We start from the raw sequence: 27514 nt of genomic DNA on the forward strand, positions 1-27514 counted from the left end.
TGAAGAGATGACACCAACAGTCAGGGCTTTTTCTTCCAGCTAGAACTCACAGGAACTCTATTCCGGCACCTCTCAGGTGGGCGCCATTGTCAATATAAGAGAACAAGGGAGACGTTCATGGTGAGTTTCGGCACCTCTTGTTTTAGAACAATTGCACTGCCAACAATTCACCCGTTTCTCAAATTATTCTGTTTAGATTAGAATCAGGATGCAACCATAGTAAATGGAGATTTATTAAGCCATAAGGTTGGAACCAGACTTCATATGAACAGAGTTCCTCTAATAGAGGAAGGGGGGGGGGAATGAAGAAGAGTTTGGCCCGGTTCCTATGAGATGTGTGTGTGTGTGTGTGTGTGTGTGTGTAGCAATTTTTTTGGATAGAAGTAGAGATTGGAAATGTTTAATTCAGAAGAAAAGTTCCTAAAATAACAATGTCTGGAAAGGGGTTTTGCTTGCTCTCTTTAAGACCCCTCTTAGAGAAAGCAGGAGATGCAGTCTCCTGCCTGCTAGAAGCACTACAACACACTGCCTCAAGCTCCTTTACATCCCTTCCAGCCGCACTTGAGGTGCAAAGCTCTGGCAGTCATCATGGTTGCTTGCAGGCATAAGGATCCATTTGGACTTTTGCCCGATCAAATTCTTGCTGCCCCTAGGATGCTACTATAGGTCCTGCAATACTGTTGTCTGCCTACTCCTTGCTATTCAAAACTAGATTAGTAGCTATAAGCTGCTAGCCTAGAACAGTTTCACTAGGCCTCTTCCAGAACTCTGCAGGTTCACAAAGTGGCTGTAACAGCTAAGGGCTGAGCAGCAAAGGGTTAAGCGATGCTTACGGGTAAGCAGCTGAGGGTGATATGTTAGTCATGCCAGAGGAGACCCAGTGATTTCAATAGCTGCGCTCTGAGTATGATCTAGTTGGATATCACTCTGAGTGTTTAGGGCAGGGATGAAAAAAACTTTTTTCAGCCAGAAGGCCACTTCAGTAGCAGACATTGGGGGGGGGGGTGCCTCAAATTTCAGCAGCACCCTGTACAACACCAACATTCAGCACCCTCTGCCTCCCACCTTTCATTTTACATCATACTTGCAGTGCCCCCTGTGGCACGTCCAAGGCTCCACACCCAGTGCAACTAAATCTGCCTCTGGCTACATCCTCTCATAGGCATCTCAGTGATGGGCAGGGCCAGATATGACTCTTACCTTTCAACACTAGGCTACATTTAAGTCACACAAAAATCAGAGGTGCCTGCACACCAGGGATGGGTGAATCTTTCAGTGTTGCTTTCTCTTAGTTCCCAGTCCCCCCCCCCATCTTAAGCCCAGCTCTCCTCAATTCCACATCAGTTTGCGATATGTATTAAAAGGAACTCCTCATGAACATTCACCAGCGAATTTCTTATCGCATACAATTTTTTTGTATGCAATTTTGTCTAATACACACTTTTTTTTTGCAAAGCAATAGCATAAACATTTTTGCTTGCTATTTTCAATGATATATGTGATTTAACACATACGTTATCCTAGTATATGCATTTTTCTACAAGCTACTTGGCTAGAGAACTGCGTTGCAAGATTCAGAGATGTGCAAATGTTGAAGGATCTCTGTGTTTTGGTTCACTTAGTGTCTTATCCTCAGCCTGAGATTTATTACAATCATCTGCATATATCAGGGTTGCTGTTTTACAGTTCCCAATTGAAGAGGGAGAGTGATCAGGGCGGTTTAGCTCTGTTACAATGTTGTTAATATAAAGAATGAAAAGGAGGGGAGTTAGCAGACAACTTGGTCTGACGCCTTTGTTTGTTCTGATATCCTTTGTCATCCTTCCATCTGTGCTGATCCTTATCCTCATAGTAGTATTAGTATGTAACTCCTGTATTAGGAGTAGCAGCCTTTTATCGATCTTAGTCCTTGCCAGTAGTTTCCTATTAATTGTTTCAAATGCTGAGGAAAAGTCAATAAAAGTGGCAAAAAAACTGTCTGGGTGGACCACTGATGTATTTATGCATTAGACAGTGTAGTACAAAGATGTGATCAACTGTACTATGGCCCTTCCCAAACCCAGCTTGTTCCTTGTACAATATATTATTTTCTTCCACCCAGCTTGTTAATTTCAGGAGAAGGCAGAGGCTGTAAATCTTAGAACTTATATCCAATAGGCCAACAGGCTGATAATTCTGGGGGCTGGCATGAGATTTATTACGCACCCTTCACCCATAATGTTCTAGGGTGGGTTACAGCAAAATAAAATTAAGCAAATCACAAATTGCAATCACAACAAATTGCAATCACAACTGGAAATCACAATTAGGTTGGTTCACCTTGAAATACAAACAGAGTTGAATTTCTCCTCCATTGCTACCACACACACACATCTGTCCATTCAGAAACAGCCATTATCAAAGTTCAATGACACATTCCAAGCAGTCAGCTGCACCTGAGAAGGATGCTTGAGGAAGATGCAGGGGCCCTCTTGGGCCTTGGGAGTGACATGGCTTGAGGAGAGTTCCAGGGGCCAGGTAGAGTGGTTCAGAGGGCCACATTCAGCCCCAGAGCCTAAGGCTCCACACCATCCTGGTAGGATAAACTGAGAAGATCTTCACATCTGAATTCTAAGGTCAACCAGCAATTCTGGTCACATTAAATCATGCCAGCATCTCCATGAACTTTGAACAGTGGCACACTTAAATTAGACATGTTTAATTTCCCTCGCCTGGGCCTACTCTGAGTATGATTTAGTTGACTACAGCCCTCTGCGATCATGTTTTCAAGAACATCATTGTAGAGGAAATCAATTACCTTTATCAATTTCACTTTCAAAAGAGAATTTCCTTCTTCGGAGTTTGCTGTTGTCACCATCTGAATCATTAGTTGTTTGTGGCCTTATTGCGAGTTCAGCCTAGATAAGTGAGATATCAAGATATGATAGATTATACTCATTTTAAAGGTTGTTGTTTTGTTTTTAAAGAAAGAAAAATAAATTGTTTTCTGGGTGGAGCTCATAATATGAATTATGTGTATGGGTGGTTTTGAAAAGGATACAGATTTTAAAAGAAGGTTTTAAAAGAAGAAAGTTAATTTGTGTGTGTGAGAGAGAGAGAGAGAGAGAGAGAGAGGAAGGGAAGGAGGGAGTGAGAGCAGGAGAGAGGGACAGAATGTAAATTAAAGTGCCTTTTTCATCTTGTACTCAGAAGAATGATTTATGGATTGTTTATGTATTGATAATTTTTTTTCTCAGCAGTGTGTTCTCAGAAACCAGTTTGGTGAAGAAAAATGTGAAAACAACCCCTTGTGGGGATGCATATTGCTGCAGACAGTAATGTAGTAGCTGGTTATAATTAGCTATGATGTTTAATTACACATAAATTGTAATAAAAGTTGCACTGCATAACAATAAAGCTGGTACATTATGCACTCTTTGTTTTATTTCTCCAGCTCTTCCTTCTTTGATTATTTCATTATTTCCAAAGCTGAAACTGGCTCCTTCTCCTTTGGGCTACCATTTCCTTATCACGATGTTTAATTAATGTTTGATTATTTCTGGGTTTTTTGTGGAAAAATTCAGATGCATCCATACTTGAATGTTTCATTAGAAAATCAGCATAAAGACATTAGGAAGCAAAGTGGTGACTTCCCTCTGCAACACCTGCAACCTGAAACATAGGGAAGTTATAGCCAAAAGCAACTGGCAGATGCCGGGCTTATGGAAGTACATTGTATGTTGGTTCTGGGATGTATCATTTCAGATGGCAAGCAGGGCACCAAAAGCTTCAGTGCTCACTTGCATAAAACACATTTCCTACACATCCAAAAGCTTCCTCCCTCTGCAGCTGTGCAGAGGGATCTGAAAATGACAAAAGAGACTTGGCAGGGCTTTCTCTCCCGATGGAGAAATAAGTGGCTTGATAGACCTCTTACTGAATGTAAATAATGTTGCTAGCTCCATTTCCATCTGGAAATCATGGAGTGTGTAGGTCAACCCCATGACCTGTGGTGGGAAAACAGGGCTCAGTTGAACTTTATGGTGATACCCACCTATGGGAGGATGGATGATGTTTTATTTTTTTTAAAGGTTTGTTAAAAATATATTCAAAAAGAGCCCTTTTGCATTACAGTGATAAACAGAAGGATCCCAATAATGTCTCCATGGTGTGTTAATGTTCTCTACCACACCCAATGCCTATTGGCAAACCTTCATCTTTTGGTTTGCCAACTCCTGACAAAGCCACAGCCCTTGCTTCTAACCATGCAATCCTAGGTATGCTTATTTGTAAGCAAGTCCCACTGTGTTCTGTGGGGCTAACCCCCTGGGTGTGCACAGGGCTTCAGACTAAAAGTTCCAAATCAACAAGATGCTCTTCATCCTAATAAGATAGATTTGGATGCTGGCCTACTGGATAGGACCAAACCACGGAGATAATATTTGAAATCCTGCCTATTTCTCACTCTGTTGCGTATAGCCTGATGGAGCTCTGCTGTTCATGTTGATGCTAGTCTGTGTTTCTCTCCTGTTCTACGGAACTGCAACAGGGCCAGCTCAAGGTGTTTCTGTTTTGGTGACTGGGCCAGAAAATTCAAGGCACACAACCTGAAAATAAAATAAACGGATAAACAAACAAACAGACTACTTGTGGTCATTTAATGGCATCTAAAATTTGCCACTTGAGGCAGCTGCCACACTATATATCATGGGTTGCAAAGCCAGGTCCAGATTTTAACTAGAAACAGATAGGATAGTAATTAGTAAGAATAAAGAGAATATCTTATGGCATCTTTTTATTTTATCAGGGTTAAATTTCCACTCAGCCATGAAGGTCACTGGGTGATCTTGGACCAATCACTGTCTTTCAACCTGAACTATTTAACAGGGTAGCTTTGAGGATGAAAGGAGGAGGGGGAAACTATATCTACTCCCCTTGAGCTCCTCAGAGGAAAAGTTGGATATAAGTGTAATAATAAACGAAGAAAAACGGATGAAAAAAAATATGTCTAGCATGACAGCAATCCAGAGCTATAAAGACCAAAAGACATTTTGCCATTGATTTTAGTGGGATTAAACTTTACTCTAAAGGGGATACAGCTGAATCAAGGCTGACCTATCTTTTTATTTATTAGTAGTATAATTGCCGTACGGGCCAGGAGGAAGCCTTTAGGGACGCAGGTAGCACTGTGGGTAAAACCTCAGCGCCTAGGACTTGCCGATCGCATGGTCGGCGGTTCGAATCCCCGCGGCGGGGTGAGCTCCCATCGTTCAGTCCCAGCTCCTGCCCACCTAGCAGTTCGAAAGCACCCTTAAGTGCAAGTAGATAAATAGGTACCGCTTTATAGCGGGAAGGTAAACGGCGTTTCCGTGTGCTGCTCTGGTGCCGGTTCGCCGGAGCAGCTTCGTCACGCTGGCCACGTGACCCGGAAGTGTCTGCGGACAGCGCTGGCTCCCGGCCTCTAGAGTGAGATGAGCGCACAACCCTAGAGCCTGTCAAGACTGGCCCGTACGGGCAGGGGTACCTTTACCTTTACCTTTTTACCCCTGCTGGGATACTATTGTTTCATCACCATTTGTTTTTGTTTTTGTTTAATTTCATGTTCGTGTGTGTGTGTGTGTGTGTGTGTGTGTGTGTTTGAAAAAGCACTATATTTTCCATGCCCCCCTCACACAGTGCTAAAATGAATAAATTCAGCCCAAAATGAGAAATCTCCTACAACCATTTTGGGTGAGTGAGAGTAACTGTTGATAAACGGTGCCATTCCAGGTCATTTGTCAGCTTTGTTTCTGTCAAATTCTATAAGCCTTAAGATATTCATTAGTGAAAGGAAGTTTAGACATACTTCACGTACTTTGGGGTTTTCATTTCTCAAATTGAAAGTGAGCTCTAGATTGGTGAGGAAGAGATCAGAAAATTCAGGGTACATATCCAAAACTTCCAACAGGTCTTCTCGTTGGATCTTGTGCAAGTCACAGTAGGTTAAAGCCCTCACATCTGCATTGGACTTTCCTGGTTTTGCATAAAGATGGACCATCTCTCCAAAAATATCATTTTTGCCTGCAACAATAATTGGGGAATGGGGGAACAAACACATTTACACATGGCCTCCTGCCATATTACAAAAATAAGAAACAGGACATGTTCTCCAAAAATCTGTGATCTCACATCTACAATCTGATGTCATATGGGCTCAAACAAATTGCATCATGTGATTATGCTTCTTGTATATATCCGCTTCAGAAGGTCCTCATTTTGTGGTGACAAGCTACAAATATGGTGAGGGAAATATGTTCTGCATTTGCTCAGAGGCATATTGCCTTTTATATCATTCCACATGTTCCAAGACTTATTTGCTTGGTTACTTGTTTGTTTATAGCATTTTTTATCCTACACTTCAGATGAAAAGACCCCCAAAGCAGCTTACCGTACTTTCCAGTGTATTAGACGAGGGTTTTTTACTCCAAAATAAAGTAAAAAAGGGGGGGCAGGTGTCATCTTATACATGGGTAGTGCAGAGGGGGGCGACAGGTGATTGGTTGCATCCACGAGCAGGATCTAGCTATTGGGTGGATGAATGGTGTCTGCTGCAAGGGCTGCATTGGATTGGCTACTGCTTTGTCAACTGGGTGGGTTATTTGTGGATGTGGCAAGGGCTGTTTTGGAGTGGCTCCCACTTTGGCAATTTGGCTTGTGATTGGTAGCGTTTGTCAGTTCGGTGAGTGTTATTGGATCAGTCATTCCCCCCCTCCCAAAAAAAAATTGCTCAACAACTCTGGTCAATTCTCCCCCCCCAAAAAAAGCTCAACAACGCTGGGTAAGCCTCCACAGAAAAAGATCAACTACGCTGTGCCATCTCCTCCCATTTTCTTAAATTTGAGCCCCCCAAAATAGGGGGCATCTTATACATGGGGACGCCTTATAGACGGAAAAGTACGGTATATAAGTTCAATAACAACGATAACAGCAAGACAGTCCCTGCCCATAGGCTTCAAATCTAAAAGACATAGCACAAAAGGAGATAGGGATAGGGAGGGAGGAAAGCAAGCAACCTCAGCCATCAGTTCTTAAAGTTGCAAACTTCTTATCATTACCAGCTTGCACAGAAACAGTTCTGGGAGAGGAGGAGTCAAATGGAGTCAATCTCTGAGCCAAGCTAATAGAGGGGACCCTATAGTCCTTTCTCATCTCTCCCTTTGCTGCAGCCAGATGCAATAGTCAATCAGGTAGCTTAATGTAAGCCTCCTTTTAGGGATCTTAAATCTGTTCTTATGAACTGGACGTTTCTCTTTCATTAATTCTGATCCATCTGCAAGACCAGTTCTTGTCTAAAAGGGATTTGTGATGCAGCTTTCTCGGGTTTCGCCAAATTTCCAAATGCTTACCCAGGATTGCCACCACCATATCATTCTTGAGGATTTCGATGGAGCCTCGTGACAGGAAGTAAAGCGCAGTCAGGATATCACCAGAGTGGACAAGGGTGTCTCCGGGAGGTGCGTGCGTCGTCTTAAACTTCATAGCCAAAGCCCGGAGACAGCCTTTACTGGCTCCCTGGAAAGCTTTGCAGTTCTGAAGTAAACTTTGGTTGAGGTGGAGACAGATATCTGCTTGTAAACATTCTGGAAACCCCTTTAGGACCTGACGAAGACAAGGCGAGAGTTCAGAACCAAACCGCAAATTGGCCTCGAGTTTCTGACATCTTTTCGCTCAGCTAGGAAGCACTTAGGGTTGCTTTTTTTGGGGGGGGGGTCATTCAGCTCTTCTGGCTATGCTGCCTAGATAGCTAACTGGTATAGAGCAAGCGATAGAATGAGGTCAAAATGTAATCAGAAAATGAGCTGGGAAAATTGGTGTGGGTGAGCAGATTCTTGCACTGATATAGTCTAGTATGCGGCAGCTGCATATTGTACTATTTCTTTCAATGGGATAACTGAATCCACATGACTGCGGCTAGGTATTGTGCATGCTGATGTGTGTAACTGATGCTTTCAGTTTGAATTACAAATCTGATCTGTATTTATTGGTTAATGGCGAAATGACCCATCTTGGTCAGAGATGGTCCCTTGCCTGACTGCTCCTACAACATGTGTGGTCAGATCTGTGGAACACTGAAAATCCTTTTTGCCCTTTTCTCACAGAGGTGGCAGCAGTGCCGAGTAAGAACTGATGGGTACTTGGACAGGTCCAGAGAATAATGTGTACCCCACTTCTCTGCTTTACAATTCTGTGCCAGCAGGTCAGCCAATGCAAAGTTTGACCCCATTTTACGTATGGGTGCATTGGAATTGTTTTTTAGACGTTTTATCATTAGTGTGTTTGCCACCCTGGGCTGGGCTCCTTTGGAGGAATGGGGTGGGATATAAATTTAATAAATAATACTTATAGCAGCAATAATGATTCATAATAACTTAAGTAATGGTTGCAAAATTATATATATATACATATATATATATATGTATATATATGTATATATATATATTCATAAGCTGGTATTGAAAGTGGTTAAGGTCATACATATGCTATACATTTAAAGTTATACCGCTTTAAGTTTGGGATAGCTCAGTCGGTAGAGCATGAAACTCTTAATCCCAGGGTTGTGGGTTTGAGTCCCATATTGAGCAAAAGATTCATGCACTGAAAGGGGTTAGATCAGCAGTTCTCAACCTGTGGGTCCCCAGATGTTGTTGGACTACAACTCCCATCATCCCTGAGTTCTGGCCTTGCTAGCTAGGGGTGATGGGAATTGTAGTTCAACAACATCTGGGGACCCACAGGTTGAGAAAGGCTGGGTTAGATTAATGACCCTCGTGGTCCCTTCCAACTCTATAATTCTATGATTCTATGTTCAGTGGTCCTGGGTTTGTTAAGGGTTCTGAGAGTTATTAGAAGGTTCATCACAAAGCTGCAATTCCCAGCACCCTTAACAAACAACAGTTCCCAGAATTCTTTGAGGGAACCCATGATTGTCAATGTGCTTTAAACATATGGTGTGGCTGTCCTTTTTGCTATGCAATTTATTCCATATCTGCTAATCGATGTCAATAATCTCATTCCCTTTATTAGATAAATGCTATTCACAGTTCAGTCAGTGAGGCAGAATTTTGCAGCTGGATCTGAGAGAAACAGACTTCAATTCCACCTCAACCAATAGGTTGACCATGTGTCCTACTTTAGAGGTAAAAACCTCTAAGGTAAAATCCTCCAGAAGAACTGTCTGGTCCAAGTCTGGTTGAAAGATATAGAACCAGAACAAGGGATAGCATTGTAAATTGGAGTAATTACCGGTAGGTCTAAATCTGAATTAAAACATATACATTTTCATACACAAATTTTATGCAAATTTTATCACATTTTGTCCTCTTTTTGGATGATGCATTCCCTCTTTTACAGCAATTAGTAAGTGACCACCATAGTAAGTGACTGGCTGACTCTCAACATTTTAGCTATTTCTCATTTACGTGAAACCTTGCATTCCCTGTATATTATGCTGAACTGGAGAAGATAAAAAAATGCATAGAATATCTGGACAGAAATGGCTTTTTAGGGCCAACAGAGCAATCCTACATGTGTTTACTCAGGAGTAAACCCTAATTGTGTTTAATGGAGCATACTCCCAGGTACGTATGCACAGAATTGTGGCCTAAAACATATACAGTAGATTAGATTTTATCAACTATCAGGTGGGTCTATTTATCCACTATTTAAGAAATGTGTCATATCCACAAATACAACATTACTCTTATACATGATGTTAATGATGTAGTACCCAAAAATGATTATAGTAAATCTTCAGGCTTAGTTATTTCAATAGGTTTTTGTTTCACTTCAGCACAATAAAGGTCTGTGCATCCATTTAAGATTTTGTTACAAAAATATCAGCATCATGTCTCCAACTTTAACAACAGCAAAAAGCAGCAGCAACGAATGAATGACTTATATTTGACATGAGAATATCACTTCACCAAAGCCAAGCTATGATTCAAGAAATGACCTTAAATAATTATTTTGACATGTTTTCTATGATTTGGAAGTAAACAATAGAACTTGCACTGTGAAAGAACAGAGAACATTGTTAAAACAGATGTTCATACAAAAAGTTGAACAATTCAAGGACTTGGGACCAGATGTGCCATTTGAGTAAAGAGAGGTAAGAATCTCAACTAGGTTTATTTATTTAGTTAAAAAAAGATTATTTATAGTGGTTGTTCATAACTATAGCCATGCTAGAGGTCAGTCACCTTTTAAATTGCTTATGTATGTATGACTGGGTCATGGGTCCATTTAATTGTTTATATGACTCAGACATTGGACTTAAGTTAGTAATGTCCATTAATTTCAATGGGTTTAAGCTCAGTTGAATACCAGCTCCTGACCATTAAATAAAATGTGCTCTGAGGAACAGTTGAGAAGCATTTCCCCATCCCACTCCTTACATGGCACCCCTGTTCAGGACACAGAAATCTACACATCTTAGAAGAAGCCAGAAATAGAAAAAGATAAATAGGCAAAAATCATTTAATAGGCCACACAAAGTCAACTAAATCCAGGGCTTTCTTGTGACAGTGCTTGCCACTACAGAATACCAGAATCTATATATTTTGCTGCCCATGGCATCCATTTTGTGCTGGCACCAACGGACACATTTATCAATATATGAGTACCAGTACCTCATTTTAAAAAACAAACACAGCTCTTACTATATCTAACAAAACTACATCCAGGGTAAAATGGTTGCTGTATCTGAGAAATTGCTTTGACAGTCCCATATTAGGACATGCAAATTTATGCTTTGGGTTGCAATAGTATAGTACCCCAAACAAACAAATATTGTGCTGTACTATGCTATTGCAGAGATACACACCAGTGTGAATGGTTTGGGATCAAGTTACCTTAAAAAATGCAGCTTCACTCAAATTCACATGGCCAGGCCAATTCTATGCCCGCTTACTCAAAAGTGACACCTATTTCCACAGTACTCATTTCCTTGTAAGTGTGCCCAGGGACTGGATTCTAAGAAAAGTCTCATCATTCATGGCATGAAAGCCTTCTTCAGTTGTTCTTCGGCATTAACAGACGAGGAGAGACAGCTGCATTCTCTGTCACTGTTCCCATCAACACCTTCCACAAGGCAAACTTCTGAAACAGAAAGTCCTGATTTCCCAGGATCTAAAATTCATAGAAAGCCTCCACAAGCAGAGGAGGCTTTCTGCTTCAGAAGCTCCAAACTCTAATTTGTGGAGGTGGTTCTAGAATGTGGTGGTTCTAGAGTGCTCATCCTCACTCTCCCACCAAGAGTGGTGTGATCACGCTGAAGAAAAATTCCTGAGGGGTGTGTTACAGAGTCAGCCAATTGCATAACAACGCAAGTATTATAGAGTGATATCTTGTCGCAAGGAAAGATTTACCCTACCCTGTCACCGATACCATAATTTGAATTTCATCCCAACTCTCTCTTATCTGAAAATTAAGAATTATTCAGCACTCCAATCATATGAATACCACTTTCAGCCGTGATTCACCCCCTCATTCCACATACTGATTATATGGGTATAAACAGTTAGTGAGCTACTAAAACCTGTTAAAGGGGAACCAGTCTTCACTCACTTCCCTTTGAGGGTGTGCCCACAGTTCAGGGACATTTTATTGTACGGAATAAGTTTTGGCAAAGTTTTCTGATAGAATGCCTAGGAACAAGCTTATTTTATCTAGGACAACAGCAGCCTGTCCCCATCTTTACCTGCCAAAACTAGTTAATGTAAGATATGCTTAGTCATTAAGAATAGTCAATTATTTTAATAATTAGGAATAGTTGACTACTTTATATTGCCTGAGGGTCAAACAATTTTAACAGTGCCTCAGGCTTCACTGGGATCACTTCCAAAAAGTGTGCTTCAGGAATACATGTTTTTCAGACCCATTCTAAAATTTCTTCAATTTCTACATAATGTAAGCATGTTATAAAAATTTACTTTGTATACCCATAATGAGCACAGAACCATCTGACCTTCTTAGAGCCCTCTCATTCTGAAGGCTTGCTGGACAATTTAAAGGATAAAATCATACTAAGATAGTTTCATGGCCCTCAAACCTTTCTCAAGTCAACCATCTTCCAAGCTTGCCTGCTTCCCATATCCAGCACAGATACTTGGTCGAGAAAGTGGCTAGATGTACTATTTACAAGATGTGTGTGTGTGTTAGTTTTAGCCCGCTGGAGATTAAGGGTGGGGAAGTGGAAGAGAAGGACTTGGAGAGAGGGCGGGTAGATATGGGGTGGTGGTGGGGAGGCTGAATGAGGGGGATTATTAGAGAGAAAATGAGGGTGTTCCTTTTCCACTGCATGTCATCTGCAATAAATGTCATGGCTGGGTGGTTAAGTTCCAGGATTGTATAAATTCAGAATTTCTGAATTTGTTAAGTATATTAACTGCACTTACACAACAACAGGGACTATATATGTAGCAAGAGGCTGATTGTAATAATTGACTCATTTCAGAGGGGTAGCATGAGTGACACTTTTGCCTCTGCTGCTGGTTCACCTCCAACTGGCCTTGAGATGACACTGGAAGAGTTAACTGAAATGGGTAAGGAAGGAACTCAGGAAAAGCATATAAGGAAGGGCAGGAGATTATGGCCAACTTCTACAAATAGCACACAGAAGACTTGAAAACTCCTGTCCTTTTCAGCATCCTGGATGCCAGTTGACTGGCCCATAATTTTACATGCCAGTGGCTACTCAGCTTTTATAGCCCTGGTCATAAGAAGCAATATTTTCACAATGACATTTCTGCTGGTGCATGCAGTGTTGACAATGACCAAATTATATTCTTTTTATGTCAGCATTTGGATCCCAGTTATAGTAAGTCCCAAATCCACTCTACCCAACTGTTGCACATTGGTATGTTATCAGTGGCACAGCTGAATTGTATGGCAAAAGAAATGGAGAAGTAGAGAGAAAGAAATGAACAAATTAATTAGACTCTGATCATATCTCAATACAAGAATGACACATTTTCTTTTTATGTATTAGTTATTCAAAATAGGGCTCGGAAGGACGTTTCCTTCTTTTCAATATAAGGATCATAAGGATTTGTTTTCATGAAAGGAGCTACAAATATGTGAGCATTTTCTTTCTTATGTGAAAAATAACCTGTACGCTTTCCTATGTATTAAAACAGTTTTAAAAGCAAAGATGTTTTTTTTTAAAAAAAGGCCTTTCGCTGTATTAAGTAGGAATATAATTAAATAATGCATGCATTTGTTTTTCACAGCAGCAACTGTTACTGCTCTGGACCTGACTTCGTTCACTTTGCAGAACTAAAACTTGCCAAATAAACCTTACAGTATTCAAGCTGCCTGCCTTTAGATGTTCGTACACGTCTTCCAAATCCCACTGGTGTTGGCAAGAATTCTGCATGCAAGCTGGATGAGAATGGGATCCCTCCTAGTTAACCATCACGCAAGGTCAAGCAGCTCAAAGCTTGTGTGAGTTTCTGCACATAGTTCTGATCTTGGGGCAGCAGTGGGGAAGGGGGAACCATTGGTGCTTGCCAGTAGCATGCATGCGGTATGAACGAAAAGGCACCAACACAAAAGAAAGCACAGAATGATAGGCATGACACCTTCCTTTGAATGTGACATTTTTACAAAATAGCTAACCATATGCACAGAACCTTTTTGTGGGCAGAGAAGAGTGCTCAGAGCTGTGGGGTCAATAAGTGAATAATACATCCATGGATAATAAATGTGGCACCTTCAGAAAGGTTTTCGGTTTAAATCGTTTTGGTGCTGGGTTCGTTTTTTGCCCCATGTCTGTTTTTGCCAATAGTATTATTATTTTATTTCGTATCCATCACATTGTCATGCAGAAAAATGTTACAAATTGAAACAGAAAGCATTAAAAACAAGTATGAAACTCAACAGTTAACATGGATAATCTTTTTTTTTTTTTTTACACTGGAATTAAATTGGATATAAATACCTCCTGCTCTTACCAGTGGGTGGTGTTATTCCATGTATTTAGGTATGAAGCAGACAAGAAAGAGATAAATCTTTCATAAGTACAGCATACAAAAGACAGTTGGCATATCAACCTTGCATTCTTGCACTAAGGTGTGCATGTATATATATATATATATATATATATATATATATACACACACACACACATATACCTATACCATATGTATTCCGTTTAGATCACTCATTTAGTTATTGTTCTAAAACTAAATGTATTTAATTTAATGAGAGCATTAAAAATAAAATATTACAAAATAATCCACTAAACTGTGTATATTGTTTGCAATAAACAGCATTCAATACTGCTTTCCAACATATAAAGTCTTACATCATGCACAACTTAGCTGAACAACCATCTGGTTGGTATTAGACTTATCATTTAAAATAACGCACATTTCCAGGTAGGTTTCACATTTATTAGGCTATACCAATTTACCTGGCACTTAAATCTGAGTAGATACACCTAATGTTGTGCTGTTAATGAACGCTGATTATACATTTTATTAGGAGCATTTCTGCCAATAAATGCCCTCGAAGCAACTGGATACAGTTGTACCAATTGTATCTCAATGTCTTTATCCAACAGTATTCCATCGGCTCTGACTGATATTCATTCAAGCTGAGATGCTTCTGGTGGGGTCATGCAAGCTACAGCTAAGGACTCAGGAATCTAGAGCAGGTATGGGGAACATTTAGCCCTCTGGATGTTGCTGAATGACTACTTCCATCAGTCCCACCCAGCATGGTCAATGGCCAGTGATGGTGAGAGTTGTAGTTCAGCAACATCCAGAACACTTGTATAGAGCAACTCTTGTTGGGATGCAACCTCTAGAAGTTGAGAGTGGAATACAAAGTTCCACTAAGGAGGGCACTCTTTCAGTGCAAACATTTCTGCTTGGCTGATGAAACGATCTCCCCCTTCTCCCACTATGCGCTGCTCTGGGCATTCTCTTGACCCCACAGAGCCAATTTAAGGGGGCGAGGGTGTGCAGGGGCAGAAGAAGAGGGAAAGTCCTGTAGTGCTAGTGGGACTTATTGTGTAGGCAACTATCTAGTTGAATCCAGCCCTCAATGCTCCCCTTAATTGTATTGGTCCCCATGGAAATTGGATTAAGGTGTTTCTAGACAGAGGGCTTTCTGAGACTCAGCATTCAATGCCAGACACGTAAAAGCCATAAAAGGATTGTCCTTCTTCCTGTGCTTATCAACACTAGTCTTGACAAACTAACGGGGGTTTAGCAGGATCAGTGCTGGAGGCACTATTCAAAAGAGGGACTGCGGGGCAAACCTTTAGTCTAATTGGTACCACTTCCTTTTGATAATGTGCTTTCCACTTCTGGCTTAATGACATTAGGGAAGGTCTCTTTGAGACTCTGACTTAAATGGAACGAATTGGTGCTGTGGCGTTAAACCAGAAGTGGAAATAAATGTATCAAAAGGAAGACGCACCAAGTGATTTTCACATCCTTCTGAAGCACATCTCTCATTGACTTCAGCTGGTTTAGGTTTTCAAACATCTCGCTTCAAAGAGGCTGCATTTCCCTGGATGAAACTGTGGGCAGACATGTAGGCTGTGCACAAATGATGATAGTTTTGTAGTGCTGTCACTGCCAACATGTCCCACCTCAGTGTCTGTTCAAACCATACCCTGGAAAAAGCTGAAGCAAGATCCCAGAAGCCTAACCAGCATGTCTGAAATGTTTTCATTTGAACAGATGGGGCAGAAACTCATTTAGTTCACATTTTAACGCAAGCCCATCCAATTTGTGCCCTTTTCTTGCTCCAGTTTGTCCTCTCAAAATTGCACATGCACACACACACACCCCAGCTGCTTTTTCTCCTTGTCTGGAAAAAATATTGCCTTTCCCTCTATGGGTTGCAAAGCAACTGGTGTATGTATGTGTGTGATTTTGATCAAATGAACAGCAGCAAAGAAAATGATTTCATTGCATAGCGCTTAGATTTTTGGTTGCTGTCTTTGAATCTGCTTTTCAGTAAAACAACAACAACAACAACAACAGGGAGATAAACATGCAATTGCAAACCAAGAGTCCTTTGAACTCTAAGCATCCCATCCGTCAGAGCAACTTGACACAGAAACTGTCCTCTTCAACATCCACTTAAAATACATTTGGCTCTTATGTAGTTATATAACACTATGCTACCTCTCTTTCAGCAATGAAGTCGCAGTTTGTATTTTATGTGCAACTGCTTCGTTTCACAGGTCAGTGTGTGTGTGTGTGTGTGTGTGTGTGTATTATTGCTCATATAATCCAAAGCATGAGGGATCTAAAGCAAGTTTTCTGTAAAACTATGTTAGAAATGCTACAGACTAGCTTCCACAGCCAAATCCAGATGCTGTCAAACCATTACACTTGCCCCAAAAGGGTGGAAATGGTTGCTCTATACCATATTGAATTGAATAATTAATGGCTTTTAACATGACACTGCATTATACAGAAATGTATAATGGCATGAATGTGAAACCAGAAAGTATCCTTGGGCCAAAAAACAAAAATAAATAAATAAATATGTATTCAGTACAGGCCCCTAAGGCCATCAAAAGTCAAGAGACACATTCCTCTCCTTGTACCATTATCAATGTACATTTTTTAGCAATCAAAAGCAGATTTACATACCATGTTCATGTCAATGCCATTTGTGTATGTCCATGCATGCTGAAAATATTCTTCAAGCCGCTGCCTCAGTGGGTTGGGAATTTGATGAAAGCGTATAAACTCTTTTACACGCAACATCTGCATGTGATACCGTGCAGTCCCTGAATACAGTCTTTGGATTATTGCGGATACATTTCCAAAAATGCTTGCATACATTAATGCTGGGATCAAACAAACAAACAAACAAACAGTTAGATAATATCACCATACTGGTTGTTATAACTTCAAAAAAAATAACAGTAAGCCCAAATTAGATTTTATAACGTCTTGAGCTTTGTTGTCTGAGGCCGGGGGGCAGGAGTCTTGTTAGAATAAAGTTATAAACTGGAAGGAAAAAGCAGGTGGTTCTCTGGCTGGCTTAGCCCTCCGAGGCTTGGGGCAAGTAAACCTGGCTGCCCCCTCTGCCTCTGCATGGGCCTGCTACTATGCATTGTTGGAATCCCAACTCCCATCAGCCTCAGCCTGTATGGCCAATGGTGAGGCATAATGGGAGTTGGATTCCATCAACCCCTAGAAGGCTGCAGGTTTCCTTCCACTGTGTTGAAGGCTATATTCCAAAATGTCACCCCATTCATGATAAAGTGCCCATATCTTGTGAACCGCTGTGAGATCTTTTGATCTAATAAATGAATACAGTGGTACCTCAGGTTACATACGCTTCAGGTTACAGACTCCGCTAACCCAGAAATAGTGCTTCAGGTTAAGAACTTTGCTTCAGGATGAGAACAGAAATTGTGCTCTGGCGGCACGGCATCAGCAGGAGGCCCCATTAGCTAAGGTGGTGCTTCAGGTTAAGAACAGTTTCAGGTTAAGAACGGACTTCCGGAACAAATTAAGTACTTAACCCGATGTACCACTGTAATAAATAATATAATATAATATAATATATGCTAATGAACTTCAAATGTAGCCATGACTGCAGATGTACAATGGGTTGTTTTTACTTGTTGGATTTTCTGCGGAAAAAGGAAATCCAGATTAAATGTAATATTCTTTTTTTTAAAAAAATACTAGCTGGTATTTTGATGGCAACCATGTCATATGGTTGATGCTATAAAACATTTGTGTGCATCAAATGCTCTGATTTTACAATAAACTCTCATCTGGAGACACACTTTAACTGCTTAACTTAGAATCAGTTGTGCTACTTGTTGAAGTGGTTATGGAGAGTTAAAGAGCAGGGAATGTAATGGAGAATTTTAGGGGAAACAAGTCAATAGAACAGAATGGCTGTATCAACGTCTCTGAAACATAGAAAAGGAATTCAGAGCTGTTATCTCCAAATGTTGTATTTTGTAATTTTGTTCGAAGTGGAACAGATTCCCATGAGAGGTGGCGGACTCTCCTTCCTTGGAGGTTTTTAAGCAGAGTTTGGATGGTTGTCTGTCATGTATGAAGGACATGTGATCCAGAATTGGCCTCCACAGTCACTTACAGACTCATTGTTAAAACCATGTTTATGGAAGACAATCTTACTTGGCTACGAGTGATCGCCAAAGAAGGAAAGAAGAAGAATGAAGTAGCTGAGATTTCTACACTGAAAAGGGTTGGTCTCCTCCAGCTCTACAACTCTACGATTCTATATTATAGGCATATTTACAATCACTTTGGATATATGATTGGTCTACTGAATGTGGTTTGAAGAAGCTTTAAAAAAATCATTAAATAACAATTTAATCCTGAATTGGACAATGCAGATTTATTTTTATTATTATTTTGGAAAATGTAATTCACAAACTGCCAAGCATTGTTGGTTTTAATTTGGCTGCCTTAAACACAAGTGTCTTCTGATAATGTGAGTTATGTCTTTCCAGATTGCTGCCACGATATAACACTGCCATGTTGCTTATAGGAGGGTACCACCTTTTACTTACTAACTTTGTTTCCTTTGCAGCAGCTTCCTTAACAGCAGCTTGACTGGCAGAAATTAAACAGGTGACTCTTCCCTCAGTATTTCTCCCTGAGCCAGGAGAAGTTTTTAACTTGTGTAAAAATGGTGGCAATTTTAAACCCAGCAGCACAAAATTTTGCCACATTACGTCAGGTGTATGAAGGGACCTTAACTTTCTGAAGCTGCAAACCTTAGCATTCGACTCGCTTCAGTGCTACTTGCTGGCTAGAATCCAGTTATTTCAGTTTGATTGGTTTATATGTCAGGCTGATTTAGACCTAACAGGGATTTTATGGCGTCCTTTATACCATCCACCCCAAATACAATTTAGCAGATTTAATTTCTGGTTAAAATTGTTTATGCTAATGCAATGTACTTTCTTTTAATTAAAAAAAAAAGCCAACAAGCAACAGATGCCATATTACTATTTTATAATTGTCATTTTGATTCTAATATTTCTTTTATTTCTAGACACAAAGGGAACAGAGAGTTCTTTTATTTTCAAGGTGGGGGTGGGGAGGATTGGCTACTGTGAAGAAGCTCCCTTTCATGTACTGAAGCCATAGAACTTCAATGAGAATTTTAATGTTCTACCTTGATTACCGATTCCTAAAACGAATGCTTTTTAATTTTTTAAAAGAAGATCTTACAAAAGAAAGGGGAAAAAAGACCAGTGGCTCGTAAAATGACAACAGAGCCACCAACATCCTCAACCTTTATGGTTCACTCTCTCCATCTCAGGACCTGAGAGGGCTGCCATCTGTCTGGAATTTCCTGCACATATCCAGAACACTGCAGTTGGAAGCAGTGTCCGGGCGGAAATCGGAAAAATGTACGGGGAAATCCGGACACATGTCAACCCATGTCGGCAGTGTCGTTTTGGGCAGTTTTCCATTAAAATAGCTCAAAAACTTCAATTCCCCCCCCCCCAAAAAAAAAAAAAATTGCCAAAAAAGCTCAATAACTTTGGGCAAAATGTTAAAAGCTCACAACTCCCCCCGCCCCAATGCTCAACAAATTTTCTGTCCAGATTCTCACTGTTTGAAATATGGCAACCCTAACTTAGAATCAATGAATTGCAGAGCTGGAAGGGACCCTCAGGGTCATCTAGTCCAGCGCCCTGCAAAAAAGGAATCTTCTGTCCAACCCATAATCCTGAGATTAAGAGTCTCATTCTCTACTGACTGAGCTATGTTGAATTTAAGGGACTGAACAACCTTAGGGCCCATCTTACACGTTTACCTGGGAATAAGTTCCATTGAACTCACCAGGACTTTACTCCCAAGTAGACACATGTAGAATTGTACTGTTAATGGGTAGCAATGAGTACAGAGCTGGGTGCAAGAGGACATCCTCAGGCGCTGCCTTCAGAAACAGCTCAGCTTGAAACTCCGGTTCCCCTCCAGCTCCACTTCCTGGGTCATGTTGTCTTACATGCCCTTCCTCTGTGAGACAATTCATTTCTCAGCACCCACATTCATTAATTAGGGCTCTCTAAAGTGCAGCTTCGTCTCATCCATTTCCACTTCTAATTATTTCCATTTATCCACATCAGTTCTTGAGAGACGTCTGCTCAGTCGATCAAATCTGTCATTTATTCGTACAGTGGATTTGACAGATCTAGCATTATCTCCAAGAATGAAAGCCGAGAAAATCAATGGAAAAATTATTTATTCTCTCCTCTCTGTAAAAAACAAACTCCTTTCTCCATTCCCACATGCATACGCATGGCACTTTTGTTTACTGCGAGAACTGCTACTAATATAAACAATCATCACTGCTGAGGGCAGAAGGGAAAGATAAAGCTTTTTGACTTGACTTCACAAAGAGAGCCATCCCAGTTTCCTGAGGAGGGGAGTTGTAGTGCTGCAATAGTAAAGGGCCTGCTTCTTTGAAGCCTGTAATTTAGTCTCAACATGCATTAGATTCAGTTGCAAGGCCTAAACAGTAGTTGGATGTTCACAAAGAAGAAGGTGTTCCTTGAAATAATCAGAGATAATTCATGTGACCATCCAGTTTGCAGTAAGGAATTAAGCAAAATTAATGAGAGGAATTCCATGTGCACAAAGCCTTTACACCAATAAAGAGGATTTCCTTTAAAACATGATGGGTAAATGGAATTAGCATACAGAAATCTGTTTTATTCTTAATTATATATTGAGTGGAGAGCTGGAATTGAAGGGAAGGGCAGTTCTGGCCTATCAGTTATTTTAAAGGGTAGGCTCACCCTACCTAGACATTATTGTGGGGGTCTCAGTATTTAAGAGTTGCCATATGTCTGGAATTTCCCAGACATATTTGGAATACTGCAGTTGGCAGCAGTGTCCAGGTGGAAATCAGCAAAGTGTCTGGGAAAATCCGGATGTATGGCAGCCCATGTAGGCAGTGCTGTTTTTGCCGATTTCCCAACAACTTTGGGCAATCGCAACAACTTTGCCAGAAGAAAGCTCAACAACTTTTCTATCCGGATCTTCACTGTTTGAAATATGGCAAACCTAAGTATTTAGCATTTAACTTGTTATCATTTAAGAGACACAATATAAATATTTACAAAACTAACAGAGTTTATTTTAAAAATCTGATTGAATTGAAATGTTGTTGGTGATATCACACTTTAGTCATGCTGATTTGACCCATTACAATCAACAGACTTGACTAAGTTAAATCTACTTATTTCAGTGGGTCTGGGTATGACTCAGCTATGTATCTAAATCTAATATCACACACACTTATCTGCAGCAGACTCCAGAACACTTCAGGCTTTTTTGTGTGTGATTATACGTTTGTTTGGTTTTCATCAGACTGCATGCTTAATATGGAATTATGGTCTCTGAGGAGGCACAGTTTGATGTAAGGAGTTGGGTGCCTCACTCCTTCTTCTTGGGTTCGAATTCCACCCCTGGTAGTATGATGATATAAAATGGAACTAATCAATTTTTTTTTTTAAAAAAAAAAAAACATTGCTGCTTATAGCACAATAGGACTTTGATATATAGGTGCATCAATGTGTTTTTCATTATTTCTGCCCACCTGTTTGTGCAGCCTCTTGTTATTTGCCTCACATTTCTCTCACCTTGACAGCCTTCAAGAGGAAGCCTGAAGGGAGTTTCATGTGGGAAGAAAACATGATTCCATTGGGCATGAAGCAAATGCCCACTTAGAAGAGATCCCTGTGATCTTAAAGGAATCTAGCCCATGTTTTATGTGTTCCAGTTCACCGCAATCTGGAGCAGTTCCAGCCTAAGTTTTACAAAAAGTTCAGGAGCTCTAAAAGACTTAGGACTCAGCTAGATAGGTAAAGAAAAAGTGATTTTTATGTGTTGTATATGTGATATATCATTGTGCCACCAGACGGTGCTGTGGAGCCCCGTTTTCCTCTACCTGTTTTCTCTGTTTAAATTTACAACGCGTTTAACTGAAACGCTTCCCTTCGATGTGTCTAGATCCAGCCTAGGCCCTGAGGTGATTGCAGTGATAGATTTCCTTTGCCATTTTTTATTCTTATGGGGATTTTAATTGACAGTTAATTGTCCTGTCAAATCACACACTCTACTTTCAGAGTGGACCCCATCTAATAGCCCTTCATGGATTACGCTGCCACAGAAGCCACTAGAAGCTTCTCTAAGTCAAGGAAGAATGGAAAGAAAAGTAGTTAAGGCTCTCCATAAGCAATTCACACATTTTCACATTTCCTTGAATATGTGCCATGGCTGGAACTGAAGAGAAATAAAGTGATATCAGCTATGTGCCACAGGCTGCATTCCCTCAGCAGTGTCAAGAGAACCAAGCCTGACCTACTTTACCCGGCTCATATCTTTCTAGAATATTCCCTGTAGCAAAAGTATGATGACTAGAGCAGAGGGAATACAGAGAGGAAATAGAGTACACCAGACATTGCACCGTAATGGTGTGTCCTCTTTAACACTTGGACTGCAGGCTTCCAAACTTCCAACACATTCTTCAAGTATTCTTGAAATGAATGAAACGCAAGCAAAAACACTTCCCTGTCAAAAACAGCATTTTAAAAAATGAAACTTCTAAAACAATGTTTGCAGTCTCAAGCTCAACCCTTAAAAGGGCCATAAGGTGGTTACTTTCTGCACGGATATATAACGGAGAAGCACTGCATGTTTGGGATATATTGTATATATATTTAAATTAAATGTTCCATCCCACATGCCCTAGTGACATGGACACCATCAGCAGTTGGTTAAACAATTTTGATATGTTCTTACAATCCCCATGAGTCCTAGTTGTTCTGCTGGACTGAGATTTTTGCTAAGGCTTTTCAAGGAAAAGAATGATTTTGTGCAGAGGGAGCTGGGTATCTTAAGGTAGAATCATAGAGTGGGAAGGGACCTTTGGGGACATCTAGTCCAACCCCAGCAATGCAGGAATCTCAGCTAAAGCATCCATGATAGATGGCCATCCAAACTCTGCCCTCCAAGCAAGGAGAGCCCACAACCTCCTGAGGGAGACTGTTCCACTGTCAAACAGCTCTTACTGTCAGAAAGTTTTTATGTATGTTTAGTCAAAATCTCCTTGAAGCCATTAGTTTGAGTCCTATCCTCCAGAGCAGGTAAGGACAACCTTCTCGTATACACCCTGAAATGTTTTAAGATCATCAGAGGAGTCTCAACTTAGAGTCCTGTGACCTTCAAAGGTTACGAAGGATAAGGACTTCCTGGGGGTTGCCCAGCCTCAATGTTATGGAACTTGCTCCCTACAAAAACCTATCTAGCCTGCTCCATAATGTGTTTCCATAGGATGGCATGGTTTTTAGACACTTAACGATCTTCTGCCTGTCAACATTTTCATCCCTCCCATTGCAAGGATCACCAGCTCATGTTTGTTTTACTTTCTGTCTGAGAGAAAGGAGGGGGTGGAAGCTACTCTTCCAGACTTCCGTCCCTAGTACTGTGAGGATTTTTCTTTGATCTGTCTAGAGACAGAATGGCAGTATGAGAGAGCTGTTTCTCTCGTACATGTTTGTTATGTTCTTTTATTTGTTTAATCAGTAGAAATAAATTAGGCATGCTACAAAACCTCCACAGCTTTGCTTCCGTTCTGCTGCATTTGAGGTGCTCACGTGAGCAAATGTGAGTCCACTGAACCAGGACCTATTCCTCAGGAATGCTGTGTTGCTGTTCCTATGTTCCTGTGATTGGAAGGTCAGAGAAGGTGCTCCCGACACCCAGCCCATGCAGGCGCTGAAGATGTGGGCTGAACATGGGTGTATGGAAACTGCTCCCCCCGCCCCCAGCGCCACCTCTAACAGCCTCCACTGATAAGGAAATGACATGACTTTTTTTGAAGACCGAAGTTTGTTTCGGCTATTCTTTTGTGCACAATGAGAACATGTAAGTTTTACTGGTGGCATGCTCTGCCACCAAGCTAATAATGTTCATTTGAGCATCGACAGGCACCACTATTAGGGAGCCCCATGAACATGATGAATGCATGAAAAGAGCTCCATCATACATCTTAGAAGAAATGGTTAGTATAAGTTGTCAATAGAATAGGCCTCACTCCTATATACCACAGGCACAAACATGTACAGAGCACTCCTCAATGAGCAGGGAAGAAAATGCAGAGGAGTAGATATTGGCCTTAATTAAAGTGGTTTGGGGGGGCAGGGGCAGGGAGGCTTTCAGATAAAATTGCATCTAAAAGCAGCACCTAAAAGAGCAAAGCTGATTGGGGTAAATTATTTTTTAGCTGGGTTGCTGAAAGGATTGACAGAAGACATACGGGATATTCCAAATAGTTGGTTTTACAAGGGATACTCCAGAGAAAAATAAAGAGGGATAACACACATATTAGGGCAGAGATGAGGGATCTGTGCCTCCTGTGGATGTTATTAGACTCTAATTCCCATAACTACTGCTATTTTTCTAGAAAAAGAGGTGCCAGAACTCACAATGAACACCTCCCCTGTTCTCTTAGAATGGCAATGGTGGCAGGCTGAGAGATGCCGGAACTGAGTTCCAGTGAGTTTCGGATGAAAAAAAAAGCCCTGCTCATAACCCCAACCAGCATGACCAATGGTCAGGGATGATGGGAGTTGTACTCTGGCAACATCCAGAGGGCCACAGTTTACCTAACCCTTTAGTAAGGAGAGAACTCAACTGAGTCCAGGGAGCCTTACATCAAGCATGCTTAGGGTTGCAAAGCCTTCAAATAGTCCTACTCCTTTACAAGATAGATTCTAAATGTGACCCAGCCCATAGAGACACTATAAAGGGGTATTTGGCAGTGCTTAATTTCTAAAAATGAAAGTTATCAGTACTGAATATTAACTGGAATGCACATTCATTCACCCCAATTTCCAGCCATTTCCAGGTTGTTTAGTGCTTAAGGACATGCATTCTGCATTCAGGGGCATTTCTGTATCTATTATGACTTGACACATTTTGCTCCTGTGCCCTGACATTGAAGACAAGCTGCAGGGTTAAACACAGATAAGCTCAGGTGTTGTTGTGTTGTTGTTGTTGTTTTTTTTTTGGGGGGGGGGGACTAGATGAAAAGCAAGCTAGAAGGCTTTCCCTATGGGAATCTTATCTATGAGCTGAGGAGGCCTTACCTTGACCTTTGCATACAGTGGGCTTTCCTTTTCTCCTTTACACAAATTCTTTTCTCTCACACACATTTAAGATATGGAAATGCTGTAGTGTTCACTATTCACCAGTAAGGGGAATGCAGGTAGGGGAGAGTGAAAAACGCAGAAGGGTCTCTACTTACAGCCAATCAACATGACGCAGATGGAAAAGATTTTCTCTGAGTTGGTGTTTGGAGACACATTTCCAAATCCGACACTGGTCAGGCTGCTGAAGGTGAAATAAAGTGCTGTGACGTATTTGTCCTTGATAGATGGTCCAGAGCTGCTATCACTCCGGTTATAATGCTTTCCCAGTTGCTGTCCCAGGGAATCCAACCAGCCGATTTTACGAGCCAGGTAATCCCTTTCGACGTTCCCAATGGCGTACCAGATGCAAGCCAGCCAGTGAGCAATGAGGGCAAATATGCACATAAGTAACATCAGAACAGCAGCACCATATTCAGAGTACCTATCCAGTTTCCGCGCGACCCTCACCAAACGGAGAAGTCTAGCTGTCTTCAGAAGGCCAATCAGGGTTGTTGTCTGCAGGAGCAAAATAATAATAATAATAATAATAATAATAATAATAATAATAATAATGATGATGATGCAATTTAAGAACAGCAATAGGTTTCTCAAATTCCACAACAAGCTGTGGAAAACGACCAAGGTGACTGCAGCAGTGAATATTTGTACTTTTAATACAGTGGTACCTTGGTTGTCAAACGTAATCTGTTCCAGAGGACTGTTCGGCTTTCAAAACATTTGACAACTGAGGCGCAATGGGCGATCAGAAAATTCCATTGAGAAAAATGGAGAAGCGCGCCTCAGAAGCTGTTTGACTTCCGAGGCACGTTCGAGAATGGAAGCATTCTCTTCCGGGTTTTCAGCGTTTGGGTTCCAAATTGTTCGGCTTCTGAGATGCTCAAAAACCGAGGCTCCACTGTATATAGATTTAGAAATAAATAAATAAAGGGATTTCCCACTACGAGGATTTCTTCACAGAAATTAGGAAATGCAAGCTGGGATAAGATGAGCTACTTCAGGCAACCCCTATGGGTGTATTAAGGGTCCACTGAACACCGTGTGTCTTAGTTCTAAACAGACATGCACAGGATTGCAATGCCATTTATTATTTAATGTTTTTTCAGTATAGCTCAGGGCAGCTTGCATAAAATTCCTAGGAGGCCTCCTATCCAGGAAGTAACTAGAGACTACAGATTGCCAGCAAAGTTGACTGATCACATGCATTCAGACCATAGTGTATGACATTTGCATCTTCAGACAGCTGTTTCCCCACTGTACACAAACAGCTTTTGAATCTCCCTTCTTCTTTTTTAATGGTTTGCCATGTGACATTGGAGGAGAGGATGCTGATTGCTGAGCAATGCACACCCAAAGGCGCATTGGGCACATTGAAATCATAATCATATGCTACTTTCCCACAATGGTGCTCCAAGTGGTCCTCAGCATGCCAAACGAACAACAATAAAGAGAACTGTATATATTTTAAGAACAATGTTGAATAATCGTAATGTCAATTATAAATACAGAAAATAGATCCATACGAAAAGAGTATAAAAAAGCTAACCTAATTTAGCGGTTTAAAACTAAGCAGGATAAACCACTGTGGAGTTCATTAAGTCTTCTCAGTTATTAACATCTGTGTCTACACATAACAAGAGCAAACCAGTCTCATTTTCAATAACATACAGTGGAGCCTTGGTTCTTGAACTGAATCCGCTCCGGAAGTCCATTCAACTCCCGAAACCATTCGAAAACCATGGCACAGCTTCCGATTGGCTGCAGGAGCTTCCTGCACACAAGTTGAAACTACATTGGACATTTGGCTTCTGAAAAACGTTTGAAAACCAGAACACTTTTCGGTGTTCAGCTGCCAATTTGTTCGTCAACTAAGCCATTCGAGAACCAAGGTACCATTGTATTATAAACCTGCAAGCCAGAGGTGTATGAGCTACTGTCCCCCACTCCTTCAAGACTTTTCAGCTGCTTTCCCCAAAGATCCCTCAATGCAGATTATAAGCTCCTGGTTGTATCCATGCTAAGCACATGGGAAGCTGCATTATCTACTTCATCCAGGTGTCTCTATACTGACAAGCACCAAGCTCTTCTTTCCCAGTTCAACCTGCAAGTGCCAAGGGCTGAATGTGGGCTTTTTTTGCAAGCAAAGATTGTGCCCTATCACTGAACAACAGCCCTCCCCATCAAAGGTGCTGAAGCACTCTTAAGCTTCATTGGATTCAACGGGGGGGGGGGTGTTATATGAATGCTCACACCACTGTCTGACCAGTGTTTGGAACTCAGTGGTAGACCAGATCCAGCTGGGCAGTT

At 41.0% G+C, this 27514-nt stretch overlaps 1 protein-coding gene across 8 annotated transcripts in view; it reads right to left on the reverse strand.

The window, feature by feature from the left end:
* The window catches only part of KCNH7 (potassium voltage-gated channel subfamily H member 7), a 264571-nt gene that overhangs the window by 18973 nt on the left and 218084 nt on the right, over positions 1–27514 (reverse strand). For 7 of the 8 annotated variants that reach the window (XM_079976250.1, XM_079976249.1, XM_079976248.1 and 4 more), the window contains 5 exons: positions 25306–25705; positions 16635–16834; positions 7365–7617; positions 5834–6039; positions 2798–2897 (listed from right to left, as the gene is read on the reverse strand). In XM_079976250.1, coding sequence (XP_079832376.1) covers positions 2798–2897; positions 5834–6039; positions 7365–7617; positions 16635–16834; positions 25306–25705 — 1159 coding nt within the window. The remainder of the gene's footprint in view (positions 1–2797; positions 2898–5833; positions 6040–7364; positions 7618–16634; positions 16835–25305; positions 25706–27514) is intronic. The other variant, XM_079976245.1, reaches the window with a different exon arrangement.

The sequence above is a fragment of the Podarcis cretensis genome (genome assembly GCF_951804945.1).
Source record: "Podarcis cretensis genome assembly, chromosome: 1".
NCBI lineage: Eukaryota > Metazoa > Chordata > Lepidosauria > Squamata > Lacertidae > Podarcis > Podarcis cretensis.